The 22,458-nt window shown below is 44.6% G+C and overlaps 1 protein-coding gene across 2 annotated transcripts in view; it reads left to right on the plus strand.

Moving 5' to 3' along the window:
- The window catches only part of LOC109864338 (ras association domain-containing protein 3), a 65,097-nt gene that overhangs the window by 31,602 nt on the left and 11,037 nt on the right, over positions 1-22,458 (plus strand). The window contains exon 1 of one of the 2 annotated variants that reach the window (XM_020452066.2): positions 4,352-4,721. The exons of the other annotated variant lie outside the window; for it this stretch is intronic. Within the exon in view, the coding sequence (XP_020307655.1) occupies positions 4,599-4,721 (123 nt within the window). The 5' untranslated portion in view covers positions 4,352-4,598. Of the gene's footprint in view, positions 1-4,351; positions 4,722-22,458 lie in introns of those variants that run through there. 2 annotated transcript variants of the gene reach the window in all.

Raw genomic sequence — 22,458 nt, forward strand, 5'->3', positions numbered from 1 at the left:
TAGACAGTATATTGAAAGTAGCTATCCATCACTCTTATAAGTGAGCATTCCTCATCTTTGTTTTATCTCAAGCACATTTGATGTCATTACTCACAGGAATATTTGTTGTAATTCCTGATTAATAAAAGAGGGTGAGTTATTACAACAATGACATAATTCTCGATGATAAAGGTAGGGGAACTCAGACTCCCACACTCACTTGAAAAACCTCCTTAAACATACACCTTTGTAGAGAGTAGGCAGGTAAACCTGAAGTAGAGAGTGTTTTCTCACAACTCTCTCTCCACATACCAGACTTTGTGGTGAAATTCTCATTTATGGAGTCATTTATGGGACATTCCTTACGCCTCCCCGACCTCACCCATTCACCTCATTGCGCCCTTACCCCTTTCATCTCCCCACCTCACCCCCTCTTCACCCACACCTCGTCTTACCCCTTCACCTATAACTAACTAGACCTGCAGCATGTAAACGAGCAGTGCTGAGAACCTTAAGCCCTTGCCTGCAGAGGAATGTGGGTAATGTCTGCCAAGGGCTGTGGCTCTCAGGCAGAGAGACTACAGGCCCAGTGACCGCTCTCTCTCTCTCTCTGTGTGGAGACCAGGAAGGGGGGTGGAGTTCATGCCGAGTGTCCATTGTTTTACACCAGGGAAGGGAGAGTGAGGGGGGTGGAGCTGAGAATGAGTTTCCATGTGTCTGAGACATTCTCTGTGCTGTTTTCACACACTTCCAGTCACCTACAGGAGCCGATCTGTTCCTTCCTAAGTCACTACAGTACTACAGTAGTACAGAAATACAGGCCAAGGATGCCGCAACTAGTGCCCATCACTCCACCTGACCAGAAGCTGTTGGTTAGACAGGGTTCTAGTGGACACTATAGTTTCTCCTTAACATACAGGTGAGCAGTTGGCTCTGAGACTGGACAGTAGAGAGGCCAGCTGTATGAATCTTCCCTGGCCAGGCTGTGGTGTGGTTGGAGGGTTTGGCTGTTCCTGTGCTCCTAGGTTACTTGTAGGTCGCCTCTGCACTCTGGGTTTAAATTAGGCCTGTCCCTCCCATAAACCCCCAGGAAGCTACAGTATGTGTTGGGTGTGGTCAGGATAAGGGTTGTACGCCTTATTCACTACATGTGTTACATACATTTGACCCAGTAGCTGAAGTTGTAACAGCCTTTCCAGTGACTGGGTGGGCTAGTTAGTTGTATGATATTAGTGTGTAAAAGAACAAGCCACACAGGAGGAGTCATGTAGAAATGTACTCAGAAAAAAGCCTCAGGCAACTAAAATCTTTTTTAGAAATGAACTGCATGCGCTTTTCATTGTGGTTGTTAAAGCATTGTAGCTCTGCTCTCTGAGAATTGCAGTAATGGGTTCCATTTGTTGGCTGATGCAAGACAACTTTATCAGACGCTACAAACACCACCACAGAGTTAAAACATGAATTAAGCCATATTACACATGTATAACCAAATAAACCCAGGAGACAGCTAGCCTCCCCACAGTCAAACACCACCACAGAGTTAAAACATGAATTAAGCCATATTACACATGTATAACCAAATAAACCCAGGAGACAGCTAGCCTCCCCACAGTCAAACACCACCACAGAGTTAAAACATTAATTAAGCCATATTACACATTTATAACCAAATAAACCCAGGAGACAGCTAGCCTCCCCACAGTCAAACACTAAATGTGTTTTCAATGTGCTTATTGATACTTATACAACAGGTTATCTGACACTGCATGGGGTGGTTGTCGTAACAGCAGCATGGGAAGCTGCTGCTGAAATGATTCAATTCCATTCAAATAACTTTATTGACTCGCTGTGATCAGCGCCAGTAGGAGAGAAAGTCAACACACACCAGTGAATGAGAGTCAGTACCAGAGAGTGATTTCTCCCTAGCTAGAACCCAACCCAGCCTCATGGCTAACAGAGGGCCTCCAGATGGAACAAGGCTTTAATTTGTGTGTTTTTGATTCAGCTTTTCCTCGTCCAAGCCAAACGTTTACATAACCCAGTCTGTCCTCCGATGGAACAGATATGGACCCCAGGTCACTATAACCAATTGCTTGACCAGTTTGGATTGAAAGGTGGGAATGCAGTTGAACCGGAGTTTTCGCGTAGAGTTCTCACATCCCATTTCCTGGTTACTGATGATGTCATGTCACCTCTGGCTATGAGCACCTTGAACTGTGTGAGGGTGGCTCACAGAGGCCTATGCAGAGCTTCGAAAGCTTAGAAATTGCTTGTGACATTCTGATTTTATATATAGGTTATATGTGGTTGTGACAGATCGGCAGGTGTTATTTGCATATACACAACACACGCTTAGACACACACACACACACACCGCCACCACCATCAAGGGCCACAGGAAATGTTAAAAGGTTGGTCCGAGCGAACGCCTGCTGTTCCACCCATTCATCTGGGCGTATGTCAGTCTAAAGTATCTTGATGTCTTTCGTCTGTATTTTAAGTTTAGTTGGTCCTGGAGGTCTGGTAAAGCAGCATGTTGCAGGGAAGGAAAATAAGAAAGCTAGCCTCGCTGTGCTGCATGTTCATTGAGGTAAGTGGGAAGCAGATGTTATGTTGTCTCTTTAGGATGGGTGCATTTATGGATTCATATGGATTATTTGATGATGAGTGACTAAGGAAAGAAAAGTATGAGGAGGCAGGAGGAGAGAAGCAAGCAAGAAAGAAATAACTAACTATGGCTTTCACTTCATTGGAGTGAATGTAATGGTTTATCTCTACTTATTCTATTGTATTCAACCAATCAAAGGGGGACCACAGAGAAGCCAGTGGAAAGTGTAGGTTGGGAAGAGGCAGAGGAGGTGTGATGACGCGAAAGAGCAAGAAAAAGCCCTGCTAAGATCAGAGCCTTGTCTCCTTTGTATACACCTTCGTTTGAGGAGTACATGCTGCACATACTTCCGTCTCCTGATTACAAACCAAGTAATCTTACTTATAGGTCTTCATGCTCTCTTGGGAACCTTGAGGATCTTGAAATGGAGTCAGTCGGCAGTGGTGAGCACTCAGAAGTTGAGCCGGTCCAGGATGTAGTGGGCATACCTGCGGCAGCAGGTGTGGTAGGGTCTTTCAACGTTTGCCCTGAGAATCCTACCAGAAATGATTTTGGACCGTTAGGAGTGAGATTTTTTAGAAAGGGTTGAATCCTGCTTTTTGGCCGACCCATATTTTGTGTCGAGCTGGGTAAAGGACAAACTGGGAATGGTTACATCTGTGAAGTTGTCGAGTAGTGGAATTGTTTGGATTTTTTTTATGTGTCCGCCTCCCAGAGGAAGTGGGCGCTTTGAGTCACGCGGCTCGGGGTTAAACCCGTGGTGTGCTTTGCTCTCCGGAGCAGGGCGCCGCTGAAAGGGGTGTGGGGTAGCGTTGAATGTAGAGGTGGATCAAATGAAAATGAAGAATCCTAGTGTTTGTGACTTCCGCCATTTGGTGAGACATAGTCACGGTGGCAACGGCAAGACTGAAAATACCCTGTCTGTCTTGTTAAGCTTTGATCCTGAGTTTCTATCTGTTAACCTTAGGCCCTCACAGAATAGCAAAAATAACCTATGTTTAGAACCCGCTATGGTGCATTAGGTGCCAAAGAATCGGACATGTTGCAGCAGTGTGTAGAAGGGAGATCCCACTATGTGAGAAATGTGCATGAGGGCATAGTCAGAGGGAGGGTACAGCACTGTGTGTCAACTTTTGTGATGCCCATGCAGCTGGGGATACGAAGTACCCTGTGAAACCGAGAGGCTGAGATGACCAGAATTCTAGTGGGGCAGAAAGTTTCTTATGCTGAGGCAGTGAAGAGAGTATTGGATACCCCAAGGTTGAGTCATTTGACTAGGAGCCTCCAATTGAGCAGGCCTGAAGAGAGAGACTCAGAGAGGGTGAGTTTTAGTAAGGTTGGATTTCTTCCGGTTATAGCTGTGGTGATCAACTGCACTGATGGAGCAGACACCACGAAATATAGATGTGGTAGTTGCAGTAGTAGAGCAATATTTGGGTGTGAGAGATTTTAGTGCAGAAGATCTACAGGAAGTTTTGAGAGAAGGGGTTCTATCCATCCTGCCAAAGTAGTGGGATGGGGTGGTTGGTTTTGGGGGATAGTGTATAGTTGCATGGTTAGATGGTGACGCAATTTAAGTTTGTCCTATTCCTCTTTCCCTTTAATGGGGGAGGTGACCAAAATGTGCAATCAGGACTCCGACCTGCGTAAGGCAGCACCACAGCGTCTCGTCTGCCGGAAAACCACACGAAACAGAAGAAGAAGAAGAAGAAGAAGAAGAAGAAAAAAGTCAAAGGTGATTGGATAAGGGACTTTCGACGAGTTCTAGTAGGCGTGTCTACCTAGCGGTTGACAGACAGCGCAGCCAGCGGCTCGATAGTTGCTAGAGTGTGAGGACTGCTCAGTAGTTGGTTGAAGGGTGAACGTTGGAAAGTATTCGGGCTTTTTGCGGTTCAAAAAAAAAGTTTGAGAAGGTGTAACCCACTTTATTTTCTAGTTGTTGCTTTGCGGCTGTGGTCTGCTATTCGTTTTTTGATGCTGACAAATTTGAAGATATTCGTTTTCTCCTCAAATGACGTGGACTAGCACCATGAGTAGTGGTTACAGTAGTTTAGAGGAGGACTCCGAAGAGTATTTTTTCACTGCCAGAACATCGTTCTTTAAGAAGCCTTCAGGGAAACCAACCCAGTGCAAGGTAAATTAACTTGAATTTATGCCAACGTCTCACCTGGTAGCTACTGTGTTTTGTCGTATGAAGTTCGCAACCTGTTGCTAAACAGCTAACGTCAAGGAGCTACCAGTTTCGCATGCAGTCTGCTCGACAGTATTTTCAACGTAACAAATGGCAGGCAGGCTGGCTAGCCATTCCATTAGCTACCGTTAGCTATCAATTATTTGCTTAGGCTAAATCCATATTGGTTTGCCAGGCTTTATGGTTTAGATTTGAATGGAGCTAATCTGATGGTCGGAAATTATACCCATAATCTGAGTGGCACGTGCAGCTAATATATTTCAGAACCACGTGGAATCATACTTTGATAGGATAGCCACTTAAGGGCCTCTAACACTTCATCTTTTAAACTATAGGCAATAATTAAAGTGTATAGTTGCATTTTATACTGTGGAAGAGTTGGTTAATTGGAAACGTACATGCCACAGGAGACCTTTTAGTCCCTGATTGGGTTAAATCCCATGACTTCCTGACTGGGGTATGGAACTCATAAGTAAGGTCAGTTTGTGCTCATCAATACTGGTTTGTCTCAGACTCAAGACTCAACATATGTAACAGTGTGTGTCCTGTCACACACACAACTGTATTCACTAGGTATGTGGTGTGTGAGCTTGCAAACTCTTCTCAGCCTGACCTCTCATATTTCCATATGATCTTGACAATCATATTCCATTGCCCGGCTGCGGACAATGTGGCCCATGCAACACACACACTATGCCATGAAGGGACTTGCCCAGTAAGCATAATGCTGTCTGCCCCCACAATGGTGTTATTGTGGGTGAAATGTCAAGCATAGTCTCTCATAGTAGCTCCTCTAGTTAACCCTCCAGCAGCTCAAATCCTGCTGTATGGGGTTCTATTCATCAAGCACGTGTGAATGACTTAATGCATTCTTTTAAATGTACTGTACTTCATGGCGACATCAGTTATGCCACTGCTGCTTGTTTCAAATATGATTCATTGGGCTTAAATAACTCAATCCTTTCCCTTCTGACAGCACCACCACCAACATACAACAGTTAGGCTACCAGTTGATGATAAACCTCAGAGGGTCTAGTTAGGCTAGTTCGTTACTTCTCCTGAGTCATTCCATAGCAATGTCTCCCCTTGAGCAATGGTTTTTGTGATTTAGATTCTGTTGGCCCTGGCCCATGTTTAATCAAGAGTGCCTGTTCATTGTGGTGTGTCTTTACAAGTTAAAGCTTCAGCTTCAACATGCCTCTAGTCTTTCTGTTTACCCCTTAGCACCATGGACACTCAGGGGAAATGGAGTCTCAAAATGCTCTGACCCTGCCTAGGCTGCTGGGAAACAGCTGCAATAGACAGACAGCTTCTGAGTGACGGGGCCTCATTAACCCTTCTCAGCTAGTCTCTGTGTCTCCAGAGTAGCTAGCTAATACTGTGGGGACTACTCAGTAATTCACAACCTTCTCTCTCTGTATATGGAAGGAGAGGACCCTAGTGGGTCTGTAGTGGAGCCATGTCATAGTTATATTGATGTATAGTACATTAATCATAGTAGTAGGTGTGTTTAGTATAAGAGTTTGTAATATTAGTTATGGTATTGTTTTAGTAGAGCTGGGTTGGAGCCAGTGAATCAGTTGGCGCCAATCTAACATGGCAGCTTCGTAGGAGGAGAGGGCTGCTGTTTGTTTCTCTGCTCCAAAGTCAACAACGGCAGACGCTTTCATAAAATGATCACCATGCATTATCTCCTCGGACAGTCTTCCTGTATAAAACTCAAACTATGGGCTGCCTTGGTCACAGAGGGCTGTTTGTTGGGTTGAGTCAAGGACAAGCGGTCCCCATCTGTGGTTTGTGTATTTTTGAGTGCTGTACAACAGTAATGCATTTCAGTCTTTCTCCTTGAGTGCACTCTGTTTCCAGATGGAGAGGAAGGGAGAGAAACAGCTTAGTATTGGTCTTCCTCAGACATCAGAAACATATGCTCTGTCCTGACCAGAGGATTCCCCAGAATACTAGAAGGATAGGAATCACACCCATGGTTTCTGTGGTAGATATAGAAGCTGCTTTAGCCTCCCTTCCAGTCTCTGTTGGTGGGAAAAGGCCCCTTTTAGTTGAATCTCAGTCCTGTAGGCTATATTCCCGTGAGAGTACAGGAGAGGGGTATTGATGGCAGAGGCAGTGCCCCCACACCAATTCAGGTAGGCTGGGTTTGACTTGTCTATGACATCACCTGACTGCATGGTGTGCAAACCCCATGTCAGGACCTTAATCAACTACACAATCCATTAACACACCCTCCCTCACGCGTCTCTCCCCCTCTTCCAACGCCACCCCAGTTTCCTCAGCTATTGTGTTGCAGTTCCGAAAATGTTCTCAGTTTTGTATCCGGTTCTCTTTCTGCTGCCACTTTCAGTCAAAGTTGTACATCATTACTAGAGCTAGGACTAACTTCCTTGACATTTTTAGTATTGTGGCAAGGAAACACAACATGAAAGGGATTTAACTTCGTAAGTAAATCAGCCCTAATGTTGGAAATAAGCAGCATTATGTTGTCATTCAGAGTCACGTGTATTTATTTTCCAAGCTATAGCATGCACTATTTTACATACAGCCACGCACTTTTACAAACAGCAGGTTTTTAAAGGACCAAAGAGTTTGGTCTGCTTCGTGTTTTCATTTTTGCTATGGAAATAATATTGCAATATTTGTATCGTCCTGGCCCTAATTATTACAGTATCACATTTACCACAGTTCCTCCATTTTGTCCTGTTTGTCATCTTGCTGTAGGACTTGCATGTTTGTTTACATTTCCTAAGTACGTGCAACAACCTGTTCTCCAGACCTGCTCTTCCTCCTGGGCTGTACTGTGCTAGCGTTCCCTTAGCACTATCTTTTGGGGAGTGGAAAGGGTGTGAGTGAAAGAGAAGACCTCCAGGAGCCCCAGCCAATCTCTTACTCACAGTAGAACCTTCAGTCTGCTGTGAGTTTACATAACGGCAGCCAGACCTCTCCAGACGCCTGTTCCAGAAGGAGTGCTCTGTCTCTGCTATTCAGAGATGGGGTGTCCATTTTTTTTTTACTGCATACTGACATCTCTTTTAGCGTGTGTCTGAGCTATAACCCTTCTGACTTGAGACTTCAGATCTGGAGATGAAGACAGTTTGGCAGTGGTACACCCAGTCTAGACAAAATGTATGGTCTGCTCCATGGAGATCTCCAATAGATATGTGTAATTAACAAGTTGTGTGTGTGTAACTACTTAATGTCCGAGCGCGGAGTGCTTGTGTTTAAACTGACTGGTGCAGTTACGAAAGGCTGATGACGGGACAAATGTAGTGTCTGTTTCGATATGGTGTGTTGATGATAGGAAACTGAATAGAATAATTAAGCCTAAGCAGTGGCAGAGGGCTCGGGGCACCACCTCGAGGTACAGGCTGTTTGAAGAGGAGTCCCTGAAGCTTTATATTCACAACATAGCTGACCCTCAACACCGTTCAGCTCAACTCAGCTGTGTGTGTCAATGGGTGCAATGTGTGCAATGCAGGCCTGTTTCCTTCCTGCTGTGGTGAGTTTTGTTCTGCTGCAGAAAGGAGAGAATGTCAACAGTTTCTCTGTTTTCATACTTCAGCTAAACCGAGCAAGGCCCACACAGCACACTCTACCAATCCAGCCCTCGCAGCTACTGATACAAATTAAAAGAAAGAGGAGACTGATATGGAAACATCCTTCTTAGTTTAGAAATGCAAAACGGGTCTTAAGTCATCTAGCCTACATATCAAACATGTTGAAAAACACTGCTCTGGAGGTGGGTTTTTACTGCAGGGGGTTGGTATGGGTTTAGGCTACTTTATGATCTGGCTTGCTCTGTTATGTTGCTCTAGCATGACCTGCCTGCACGTTACTTAAAGCCCTTTTATAACTGTCTGCTGCTCTAAGTGTTCTGTTCCAGAGGAAACAGCACTCGCAGTCTAAACATACACGCAGCGCAGGCTCCTTGGTAATATGATTACCTTTCGAAGACTGCCTGCGTCATGAAGCAGATGAGGTGTTTAACACTGGACCCGTGTGGGTGTACTCGACTACTCGTGCATGTACAGCCACATCAGTCATGGAACGGAAGCACTCGATGCTAGATCAAACTCCCAGACCTACTGAACTGTATCACATGGTCATGTCCCATCCTAGCAAGACCACAGAACAGGTGGTCTATAAGACACACACCACTTCACTGTCTGTGAGAGAATCCCCCTTTTCTCTGGACAACAAACTGTCATTATCCTGAATAATGCCCTGTAATGGAACTACTGAGGCCCAATAGGAGCTGATTCTTACTCATAGGTCCCAGAAGACACCTTGTCTACAGATGGATATTACACACTAGGAAGGGCATCCAGGTGGTCATTTAACTGATGGGTTGGCCACCACCCTCTCATTTCCCCTGACAAGGTTTAGAGGTCAACTGGTATAGATCAGAGGGTTGTGGGTCACTATCCTCGTGGGTCCCTGCCTGCTTATGCTGTTTCTGGGAACAGTTAGAGAAACTGGCTGTGGCTGTAATTACTGTACCACCAACACACACTACACGTCTGCACACATTACACACTATGCACAAGCTCCACACACACCACTGCACACTATGTGAGAGGAGAGCGAGAAGGGGAGAACATACCAACAGTATAGAATGTATTGGGTCTAGTATCTACTAGCTACATTTTAAATGTATGCAGTGTATCAGCTGAACATTCATGCCACTTGTAGGTCCATGGAAGAGGGAGTGTAACATGACGTCTTGACGAGATGAGGTCAAGGTATTAGATTGGCCATCACATAGCCCTGACCTCAATCCTATTGAACATTTGTGGGCAGAACTGAAAAAGCATGTGTGAGCAAGGAGGACTACAAACCTGACTCAGTTACACCAGCTCTGTCAGGAGGAATGGGCCAAAATTCACCCAACTTATTGTGGGAAGCTTGTGGAAGGCTACCCAAAACGTTTGACCCAAGTTTAAAAAAAAATGTAAAGGCAATGCTACCAAATACTATTTGAGTGCATGTAAACTTCTGACTTACTGGGAATGTGATGAAAGAAATAAAAGCTGAAATGAATGTCAGGAATTGTGAAACTGAGTTTAAATGTATTTGGCAAAGGTGTATGTAAACTTCTGACTTCAAATGTACATGTAGGTAGGGGTAAAGTGACAGATAATAAACAGTGATTAGCATCAGTAAAAATATATATTATAAAGTGGGGGGGGGGGGGGCAATGCAAATAGTTCAGGTAGCCATTTGATTAATTGTTCAGCAGTCCTATGGCTTTGGGGTAGAAGCTGTTAAGGAGCCTTTTGAGACTAGACTTGGTGCTCCGCTACCGATTGCCATCTGTGGGCTGTACCCACTACCCTTTGTAGCGCCTTATGGTCAGATGCCAAGCAATTGCCATACCAAGTTGTGATGCAACCGTTCAGGATGCTCTCGATAGCGCAGCTGTTGAACTTTGAGGATCAGGGGACCCATGCCAAATCTTTTCAGTCTCCTGAGGGGGGATTGGTGTTGTCGTGCCCTCTTCACGACTGTCTTGGTGTGTTTGGACTGTGGTAGTTTGATATGGAAACCAAGGAACTTTAAGCTCTACACCCGCTCCCCTATAGCCCCGTCAATGTGAACGAGGGCGTGTTCAGCCCTCTTCCTGTAGTCCACAATCATCTCCTTTGTCTTGCTCACATTGAGGGAGAGGTTGTTGTCCTGGCACCACACGGCCAGGTCTCTGACCTCAGTCTATAGGGAGGTCTCATCGTTGACTGTGATCAGGCCTACCACTTGTTGTCAGCAAACTTTAATGATGGTGTTGGAGTTGTGCGTGGCCTCAGTCGTGGGTGAGCCGGGAGTACAGGAGGGGACTAAGTACACACCCCTGAGGGGCCCTCGTGTTGAGGATCAGCATGGCGGATGTGTTGTTATACCTACCCTTACCACCTGGGGGCAGCCTGTCAGGAAGTCAGGATCCAGTTGCCAAGGGAGGTGTTTAATCCCAGGGTCCTTAATTTAGTGATAATCTTTGTGGGCACTGGTGTTGAACACTGAGCTGTAGTCAATGAACACCATTCTCATGTAGGTGTTCCTTTTGTCCAGGTGTGGAGTGCAATTAAGATTGCGTCAGCTGTTTCTCTTTTGGGGCGGTATGCGAATTGGAGTTGGTCTTGGGTTTCAGGGATGATGGTGTTGTGAGACATAACCAGCCTTTCAAAGCACTTCATGGCTACAGTGCTACGGGTCAGTAGTCATATAGGCAGGTTACCTTGGTGTTCTTGGGCACAGGGATTAATTATGCCTTTGGATGGCGATTGTGACATTGAAAAACAGATTAAGGTGCAATAACTGGAGTCTTTATTGAGCCTTATTATCCCTCTCTGAGCCTTAGTCACAGCCCCGCTATGGCTGGTTGCTACAGTCATTGCACTGTATAGCTATAGCTGCTGGTCTCCGCCCTGGCTAGTACTGCAGCTGTGTCTGTGTGATTAGTGAGAATGCTTTGTCTACGACTCCTGTCGGAACAGTCCTCCATCAGCCACACCATTCATCTTGCACTCCATTCATCTCACACTCCATTATGCATTGTACCACACATGCCAGAGATAGGCCTGTTCAGGTTTCTATTGGAGCTGAGAAGGGAATGAGCCTTGGTCTGTCGACCTCTGTCATGTCCATGTGGTATGGGTTTATTCATGGTAGGAAAAGCAACCACACACCCCCGTCCCATTCCCACAGTGTGTGGACAGTTTGCTAAATGTGACTTGTAACCCTATAGGGCCTCTGTGCTGTGTTTCTGCACCTGGTTAGTGCCTGACTGAGTGGTCTTCGCGTGCGTTTACTGAGATACACAACCATGCTATCACACGTTCTTACTTCTATTTTGAATGGATTTAATTGAGCACTTGTTCAGTTTGACATGCTCAGGGTAAAGAATACTGTCTGGTTCTCAGAACAGGACTGTTGTATGCTACAGGCAGTTATATATTTAATCACACGTGTGTGTCTGTATTCATATGTATATGTAACAGACAGACCGGTTGATGTAATGATTGTCACAGGAGAGTAGACTATAGTTAGTTAATGATGAACGACTGCTGGTTAGCTAGCTGCCTTTAGGCAAATATTAACAGACCTTCAGTTTCACTGAGAGGCTTGTCAATGTCTCAACTCTGCATACTCCAGGTTGAAAGCCTTTCATCAACGTTGATTTTAAAGTAGTGCTGTTTTGATCGTCAGAGTTGAGTCTACAGTTGTAGAGTATTAGCAAGTTTTGACTGCCTTGTAACAGTTAGTACAGTAGTTTGCCCACAGGTTCAGGGTTTGATGTGACAGTCTGTACCATGCAGCCAAGGACCTTGAAAGAAAATTTTCTGCTGCAGTTTCCCTGCAACCATGCTGACTGAGTGGGCTAGCCTTGTGCTGTTGCGCTTGTTATGCTCTCTGCAGTGTGGTTCCTGTCTGTCTTTGCTAAGTGAGTGTTACAGACATGATAGTTGGTCAATGCTACTCCCCATAGACTAGCTCTACAGGCTAGCTCCCTACCGATTCATACTTCCGTGGCAGTTTTCATGATGCGTGCTGTTGGAGTGTTAGTCAGACAAGTCTACTTCCTCCCAGAGTGAACCACATAGTATCACATCTGCTCAGTCATCCCCATTTTCCACATACTGTGTGTGTTCTATTGTGTTCCTGTCTCTTGCCACATACACACCTGTTTTTATTATCCTCAATGTGTTGGTCTATAGGAATGTTTTCCATGTTACTGTAATCCGATCTGTCTGAAGCCAGGCCTGTTTTTATGTCTGAGATGGAGATCCACTCGAGAGAAGTGAATCAGAAAGACCGAAACAGTGCTGGGCCTAGTGCTATTTGTTACACTGCATTCCCTATGTGTCTCCTATCGCTCAATGCCATGTCAAATCAAACTTTATTTGTCACGTCTTACCGTGAAATGCGTACTTACCAAGCTCTTAACCAACAGTGCAGTTCAAGAAGAGTTAAGAAAATATTTACCAAATTAACTCAAGTAAGAAGTAACACAATAACGAGGCTATTTTCAGGGGCTACCGGTACAGAGACAGTGTGGGGGTACAGGTTGGTTAGTTAATTTGTATATGTTAGGTAGGGGTGAAGTGACTATGTATAGATAATAAACAGCGAGTATCAGCAGTGTACCAAACAAATGGGGGGGGGGGGGGGTGCATCAATGTAAATAGTCCGGTGGCCACTTGATTTAATTGTTCAGCAGTCTTATGGCTTGGGGTAGGTGCTGTTAAGGAGCCTTTTGGTTCTAGACTTGGCGCTCCGGCACCGCTTGCCGTGCAGTAGCAGAGAACAGTCTGACTTGGGTGACTGGAGTCTGTCAATTTTATCGTCTTTCCTCTGACACGCCTATTATATAGGTCCTGGATGGCAGGAAGCTTAGCCCCAATGACGTACTGGGCCGTACGTACTACCCTCTTTAATGCCTTACGATCAGATGCCGAGCAGTTGCCTACCTGGCAGTGATGGACCCGGTCAGGATGCTCTCTGGTGCAGCTATAGGTCTTTGAGGATCAGTGGACCCATGCCAAATCTTTTCAGTCTCCTTAGGGAGAAAAGGTTTTGTTGAGCCCTTTTCACATCTGTCTTGGTGTGTTTTGACCATGTTAGTTTGTTGATGTGGACACCAAAGAACTTTGAAACTCTCGTCCTGCTCCAGTCCCGTCGATGTTAATGGGGGGCCTGTTTGGCCTGGCCTTTTCCTGTAGTCCACGATCAGCTCCTTTCTTGCTCACATTGAGGGAGGTTGTTGTCCTGGCACCACACTGCCTAGGCTACATACTATCGCGAATGTGTGTGTATTGTGTGGACTTCTCCCCCTGTGGGCCTCTCACATTTGGCTGACAACATGCTGACCCAGCACAGTGGTTTGAGGCATGATGAGTCTTCCCCAGGCAGTTAATGTGAACTTTCAATCATCCCTGTCTCCCTAGGTAACATGTCTGCAGTGCAGGGTCCAGTTATCCAGAGCCAGCTAATAACACTCAACAGTGGAAGTATGGGTTATTGTTGGCTTGGGTTCTCAAAGGACTGGCCTACGGTTCTGTTCTGGGAGGTGTCTTTCAGTGCTGTGAAATGTTCTATTGCCTCACACACTAAAATAGCTACTGATGAACAGGGAAGTCTGCCTTTCATCATGTCACATTTCACCACCCCATGCTTAGTCCCCATTGTTGAAATGCACACACAGTGTTGGTTAACCAGCTTTTCAGATGGAAGTGATTGGGGAGGATGGGGTGTGGTAAAAGGCTGAGGAGGTGTGAGGAAGTAGAACAGTCTTGTTATTGGACTACAGCAATGTATTTATTATAGGCCTAGGCTACATGCTGCAGTAATGAGTCCTGTCTGCACCAGTCAGTCGTACTCCGCACACTGATATTAAGCTTATATTTCACGAGTCTTAGAAAAACAAGAACTATGCTGGAACATCCTGGCAAGAAGCCACTTGGTGTTGAGGAGTTGAGTTATCAGCACTGTTTTGTGTGGTGAAGCTATACAGCTGTGTTGGAGGACTGTACTTGGGCTGACCCCATTTGGGCAATTAGCTTTTGGTCGATCTAAGATATATATATATATATATATATATATATTTTTAGTCGACCAGTTACAATAAAAAAAAAACATTTTAAACGTATTTCTGGAACTCAAGCCTGTCGGTGGACTAATCCATTGCGGAGGCGGCGCCGATGGCTCTCCAGTAGTACATTTACAGTTAATTCCCATAATTTTGAATCTACAATGTTTGGTTACTGTAATTTCTGTTAATGGATTCAAATATTATTAGACTTTTACAGTTGTCATTGTCGCAAACAACATGTCAATGAGCGCACAACCTAGGCTACACTTGTGAGAAACATGTTTTGGTGTGTTTCATTCTGTTTACGAGTTAATATATTCATTGTTTTATTTTGGAGTGCTCCTGTCAATGTTGAGTAAGGTCACGCATCTGATTACGCATAGAATAAGTCCTCGGCTACCTGGCAAATGTAGGCTTATAAATGTGCTTGTTTGGGGATCTGATCGTATTTCTGTCTTAACTCACCACCACTAATGAGCTGTGGCGCTTCTGTAATTTTTTTCTTCACCTCTAACAGCAAGTAAACAGTCTGTTTTTACATCCATTGAGAATTGTTCCTCAATGTAGCCTTTATGAAAAATCTTTCCAGCTCTCTCCCTTTTTAAATAGGCCTACATCTGTGTCTGTCCGGAGCTCACTGGTGTGGGATAACTGAGGGCCCAGAATATTTTATACAATGCCGAAAGTTAGTTAGCACAAGCTTCCTGCTGGACCAAGTTGATAGCCAATATGATTGATTTTTTTATCAGGATATTTTCTTCCTGCAGGCTGCAATATTTTAATTTATTGGCTTTATGTAGGTTATTTTCACATAATGGCAGTAGAAGTTACTTTCATAGTCATATAATTTTAATTTAGAAACATACTTTTTTAGAATGACTCTAGATAGTGATTTTATTCATTGTCTATATATGGAAAAATACATTAACATTTATATATATAATCTTGGTTGACCGAGAGTTGTCCTGTTCTTTCGAGCAAATGATTGGTCAATGTTTTGAATGTATTTTTCCATACATAGACAGAATAAAATTACTCTGAATATTTGAATAAAACCACTACATATGCACTGAGCTTGTCTGATGCTTTAAGCACACAGTTTGATTAAATAATTAAGACACCCAAATGACTTGAGCCCAATGGGCATGGTGTTTTTGTTTTTAAATGACGACTGTTTAACTGGTGCACGTTGTCTCGCGTGCCTCCCTACTGCAGTGAAAAGGTACCACAGCACAGCAAGTGTTTATTGCGCTGTCTGTGCTGAAGCTGCAAAATTATTTCATCCATTTAGTTTCTTGTTTCTGCCTGAAAAGTTCTCTTACTGAAATCCCTCATTTGTTTAGGAAAAACATTCCCTATTCCATTAACCCTTGCTCTTTATGTGAAACGTGTAAGAAGTGCATGCATGTGATCAACAGGCTATAGGTCAGGCCCTATCATAATACCATACATTTCTTATATCAAACTCCCAACGAACATTTAATGTTGACAGCAAAATGGATGTGTAGGAGGTGAAAAATAAACTCAAAGGGTAAATGTTTACTGGTTGTTCAGGAGTGAAAGGGGAAGTTGGATCAGTAGACATTTGACTTAGTTGTGGAAATGTTGTTTGGCACACAATACTCAGACAATTGCTGTTAGATTACAAGCTCCCTGTGTGATGACATGAACAAATGAAAGATTGATTGATAGACACAGTAGCCTATTGACATAGGCCTAAATAAGTTACGGTATTAAGACTAAACAGGATGTGCTCTTAGGCTTACAGCTCGATGGTGGTTATACAAGGATACTATACAAAGCCTACCAATGATGATAACATTACTTATTATGATGATCATAATAATAATTGGAATAATGACAAGGAACTCAAGAAAAAGAAGGGCGTAGGAGCGAGTGCTGCCTGCATATGTGACAAACAGGTGCTGTCAAGTTACAATATTTTTCTGCCTGTTTGGAACAGTGTAAACAACACAAAATAATACATTCCAAGTAATACTAGTCTCTTCTAATTAAATAAACTGTATAGCAAAGATTTAAAATTACTTTATCCAACATTTTGCCCTTAGATGAGGCTTGGTGCTCCCAGAATCAGTAGGATATGAAACAAACAGGCAACAGAAGCAAGATCAGTCTTATTTCTGTAGATATACAGATTTGGAGTCACACTCAAAATTAAAGTGGAAAACCACACTACAGGCGGATCCAACTTTGATGTAATGTCCTTAAAACAAGTCAAAATGAGGCTTAGTAGTGTGTGTGTGTGGCCTCCCTACAACGCCTGGGCATGCTCCTGATGAGGTGGCGGATGGTCTCCTGAGGGATCTCCTCCCAGACCTGGACTAAAGCATCCGCCAACTCCTGGACAGTCTGGTGCAACGTGGCGTTGGTGGATGGAGCGAGACATGATGTGCTCAATTGGATTCAGCTCTGGGGAACGGGCGGGCCAGTCCATAGCATCAATGCTTTCCTCTTGCAGGAAATGCTGACACACGAGGTCTAGCATTGTCTTGCGTTAGGAGGAACCCAGGGCCCAAAAGCACCGTACCTAATGGCATTCAGGTTACCTCTGGCGAGCACATGGAGGGCTGTGCGGTCCCCCAAACAAATGCCACCCCACACCATGACTGCCCCACCGCCAAACCTGTCATGCTGGAGGATGTTGTAGGCAGCAGAACGTTCTCCACGGTGTCTCCGGACTGTCGCATCTGTCACATGCTCAGTGTGAACCTGCTTTCATCTGTGAAGAGCACAGGGCGCCAGTGGCAAATTTGCCAATCATAGTGTTCTCTGGCAAATGCCAAACGTCCTGCACGGTGTTGGGCTCTAAGCACAACCCCCACTTGTGGACGTCGGGCCCTCATACCACCCTCATGGAGTCTGTTTCTGACCGTTTGAGCAGACACGTACATTTGTGGCCTGCTGGAGGTCATTTTGCAGGGCTCTGGCAGTGCTGCTCCTTGCACAAAGGCGGAGGTAGCGGTCCTGCTGCTGGGTTGTTGCCCTCCTACGGCCTCCCCCAACGTCTCCTGATGTACTGGCCTGTCTCCTGGTAGCGCCTCCATGCTCTGGACACTACGCTGACAGACACAGCAAACCTTCTTGCCACAGCTCGCGTTGATGTGCCATCCTGGATGAGCTGCAATACCTGAGCCACTTGTGTGGGTTGTAGACTCCGTCTCATGCTACCACTAGAGTGAAAGCACCGCCAGCATTCAAAAGTGACAAAAACATCAGCCAGGAAGCATAGGAACTGAGAAGTGGTCTGTGGTTACCACCTGCAGAACCACTCCTTTATTGGGGGTGTCTTGCTAATTGCCTATAATTTCCACCTGTTGTCTATTCCATTTGCACAACAGCATGTGACATTTATTGTCAATCGGTGTTGCTTCCTAAGTGGACAGTGATTTCACAGAAGTGTGATTGACTTGGAGTTACATTGTGTTGTTTAAGTGTTCCCTTTATTTTTTTAAGCAGTGTGTGTACATATGTATGTGTGTGTGTGTGTGTATATATATATATATCCACCGATTTTTTTTAAAACCGGTATCAGCCTTTTTTGGTCCTCCAATCATAATCGTTCGACCTCTAATTTTTACATTGTAGAATAAAACAATATGATACGATATCTTCCCATCAAAATCCAGATATGGAACTCACACTTTTTTCTTAGCCCCCCTTCACAACCCCAGACCCCTCTCTTTCTCATATGTTTCAGACTTGGTGTGGAGCAGTAGACTATTGCAGTAGACTACACATGGAGCACAGACTTGGAAAAACAGGCACATCCCAACTCCCCAAGATTAAGATTTTCCAATCTCCAGTGTTTTCATACCTCCGCTAGATAGGGGGTCTGTGGAGATCTCGATCAGCAGTGTGTGCGTTCCAGGCCAGGGGCCTGTGGGGAGAGTCAGCAGTTCTACCGGGGTGGTTTCTATTCCTCTTTTTCTTTGTTCAGCCCAGAGTTTGTCCAGCTTAGTATTTTTGTTTTGTGTGTGTTCAGCAGAGGGTTTCAGTCTTGACCTCCTTACTCATCCTCAGTAAAGCCACTTTCAGTTATGCGTGTCCATTGACACCACAGGAGGCAGAATGGACTCTCTAACTCTGAGCCCACTGAGCAGGAATTCACCTCTATTCTGTCCAGTGGGACACTAAGGGATGGATCACTCCTGCTGCAGTCAATGGAGTGGTTTAGTCTTTCCCACGTTATTCTGTGTGTTTGTGCATGCAGTACTGGGTCAGACTCAGGTCAGTAAATAGCAGCTGGAATCGCTCCAGGTCAAAATTAGTACTGTGCAGTTTGTAGTGTGGTGTCAGGGAATTGGCTGTGGTATAGTGGTAGTATAGAATCTCCAAGTGGGTTTTCACTGGATGCGGTGTATTCAATGCTTGGTTTATGTCTACAGAACCTGCATTAGTTGAGGAATGTCCACGTCTGTTATGCAGAGGAAAGGTGTGGCTGCTGTGGATTTCCCCTCTAAGCTGAAGAGGAAGTCCCACACAGAGGGGCGGATAGTTGCTTCATCACTATAGCACTGAGTGAGACTGGTCATGGATTCACAAAGTACCATAACACATGGTCGAACTGCTCTTCCCTGAATCTTTATCTAGAACAATATCCATGCCCACACATCCAGATGTAGGTTGTCAGGGGTGTTTAGTCTATTTCCAGCTTTTTTTTTAGCTTGTTTTATTTTCTGCTTGAGAAGCATGGCTGTCTGGCTCTGTAAACGGATAACATCAGTTGTGTGTAATCTATATTAGTCAGGCGAGGAACCGGTTTTTCTGACTGCGACTGAAGCAAAGCACAGCCTATTCTCTCTCCTTTGAACACACCAAACACATTACACCTCACACTAGAGGTCGACCGATTAATCAGCATGGCAGATTTAAAGTTTTCATAACCATCAGTAATTGGCATTTTTGGACGCCGATTACATTGCACTCCACGAGGAGACTGCGTGGTAGGCTGACCACCTGTTATGTGAGTGCAGCAAAGATCGAAGGTAAATTGCTTCCTAGCATTACACTTAACTTATGTTAAGATAACTTGTGACTTCCAAACCCGCATTCGGGAGCGTAATCATTGCCTGAAATGAATTAGCATAACGCAACGGACATAAATATTCCTATTCATGAAAAACACAAATGAAATATATTAACACAGCTTGGCCTTTTGTTAATCACCCTGTCATCTCAGATTTTCAAAATATGCTTTACAGCCAAAGCTGGACAAGCATTTGTGTAAGTTTATCGATAGCCTAGCATAGCATTATGCCCTGCTAGCAGCCGTCAACCTTGTCACGAAAATCAGAAAAGCAATCAAATTAAATCGTTTACCTTTGAACTTCGGATGTTTTCACTCACGAGACTCCCAGGTAGATAGCTGAAGATTATTTTTGTAGGCGCAATAGCTCCGTTTGTTCTTCCCGTTTGGCTGAGAAATCGCCCGGAAATTGCGGTCACGACAACGACAAAAAATAATCCAATATTCGGTAGGACCGATTGGATTAATGGCTACCGCTGTATTTTACGCGAGGGTCACCCTGGGAGCCATCGTGACCACTTACGCAATGTAGCCGCCTACGGCTATTCTTCAACATAAATGCGTAAAACTGTCACAATGCTGTAGACACCTTGGGATACGTAGAAAGCGTAAGCTCATTGATAGGACATTCACAGCTCAATAGGGACTCATTGGAAGGCAGCGCTTTCAAAATATGGGGCACTTCCGGATTGGATTTTTCTCAGGCTTTCGCCTGCAACATCAGTTCTGTTATACTCACAGACAATATCTTTACAGTTTTGGAAACGTTAGTGTTTTTTATCCAAAGCAGTCAATTATATGCATATTCTAGCGTCTTGACAAAATATCCCGTTTAAAACGGGAACGTTTTTTTTATTTTTATGAAAATACTGCCACTAGAGTCGCAACAGGTTAACTACACATGGTTGATATGACTAGTTTAACTAGCTTGTCCTGCTTTGCAAATAATCAATGCGGTGCCTCTTAATTTATCATTGAATCAGTCTCCTTTGCCGAACGGTTGATTTTAACAAGCGCATTCCCAAATTGTATTTTGATATATTTATATAAAAAAATGTCTGATTAATCGGTTTCTGCTTTTTTTGGTCCTCCAATCGTTATCGGCGTTGAAAAATCATCGGTCGACCTCTACCTCACACACATTGCTTCATACGTTAAGTGACACCCGCACACCTCTACTTAACCCGGCACTGAACTCGTAACTCTACTAAGGCTTACTCGAAGCACTCAACCCCAAAGCCACTTTACTGCACGCTGGCCCACAGCTATCCCACATTGCTCGGCCAACTGACTCTTGACCCTAAAAAACAACTCCCCTCTCCTCCCTCCTCCTCATACCTCCGCCACTCCAGCTAACCCTGCCTGCCCCAGGAAAAGTTGCCTAACTACTTACTTCAATCAGGGTACAGAGGGAGAGTATAGGCTTGTCGTTACTCTAATCTGCCTGGCATTCATTAACCTTGATGCTGCAGTACCTACAGTGAAGCGAGTGTAGGGGTGACAGTGTAGGGTGGAGAGGTTAAAATCGACAGGTTGAACACTCAGGGACAGTCCTAAAATCTGTTCTGCTGTGTTTCTGCTCCTCCTCGCCGGCTGCAGTGTAGTGGCCCGTGGCTAAAACAAACACTGTGTGGGAGGGAGAAGGCTGTTTTTTGGGGGCATTACCTCATCAGGACATTTGTTTTGCCTTTTGTCTCACACTCCGGCTCACTGGTGCTCCTCCTGTCTATGTACTCAAACACACTCCCTTTTGCATACTCTGCCTCGGAACCCAAAGTAATGATACCGATGTACGTTTGTTCAAGACCACAGTCATGAACTGGCTTGGCACTGAGCCATCTGTTGTAGTTGATCATGACCTCTTGAGGTTCTGTTTGAAACAGAGGTAATCCTATAGAGCTGGTCGTGATGGCGATCAGGCCAATCAACCAACTCTCTCTATCACACAACCCCTGAGTAGTCATGGCCCATGGAATAGTGGCTAGCAAGTGTTGTCATAACCAACACCAACCTCTTTCTCTGTGGCTACCCATAATCCCCTTGGTCTTACTGTGAGCCACTTTAATCAGCTGTGACCTGTACGACCCGGTAAAGTACTTCAGGGGTGACTAGCTCTATCTGCCGTGACTACAGTGTGTATAAATACATGGTGGATTTAGAGGCTAAAGCCCCCCAGATTGTAAGGTTTTTTTTGTTTGTTTTTTTGTCATCTTATGCCATGATTTTGCCGTACATGACAATTGTGAAGTCGTGGGCAAAGTCGTAGGTTGTAAACGATTGTCGGTCGTCTTGGCTCGTTCCGTGTGACCTGGTCTACTTCTGACGATTTAAGTACCACTACGTCCGGTCGTATGCTCCAACAGTTCTGGCAGTATCAGATTTTTGGGGGGCATTTATCGTGCGTGTGGCTGGTGTTACGAGCCGATTTCGGTGACTGACCAATAGGAACACAACCAGCACTGATTATGCACACAATACTACGATTATTGGGAATAGTCAGAATAATATAATAGTTTGATTTTAATGTTTGCATGCTGTGCAAGAAGGATTTCCCTAATAACCCTCTTTACATGACCCATCTGAAATCAGGCTACCTGATGAGATTTTGATAAATGCACAATCGCTAATCAAAATAAATGTTCTACCACAGCGTCAATGTTATTTTGGGGTTCTGAGTTTGGACGTATGATGTTTGTGTGAAGAATATGCATACTTTCAGTAAGACTGAATCTGACGTACTGTTTTAAGGTCTTTATTTATTAGTGCAGAGCCACTTTCTCCTATGCATATCAAGTGGCCTTGATATGCTGTCATGTCTGTGTAGTGCTAACAGTGCCGTTGACCTAGTATTCCTGTAGTGAGTCACTGGGCTCGACCAAGCAACAGGTCAATGGCACCTGTTTTGGCTCATACACAGCAACCCATAGTCTCATGAACCTACTGGGTTACACCATGGGATAAGGTGGAATTGACCTCCAGTTCTCCACAGTGCCACCCAGCCCAATCCCCGGTCAGTGAAGACATCTGGCTGCAGCAAG

Source organism: Oncorhynchus kisutch, linkage group LG19 (assembly GCF_002021735.2).
Source record: "Oncorhynchus kisutch isolate 150728-3 linkage group LG19, Okis_V2, whole genome shotgun sequence".
NCBI lineage: Eukaryota > Metazoa > Chordata > Actinopteri > Salmoniformes > Salmonidae > Oncorhynchus > Oncorhynchus kisutch.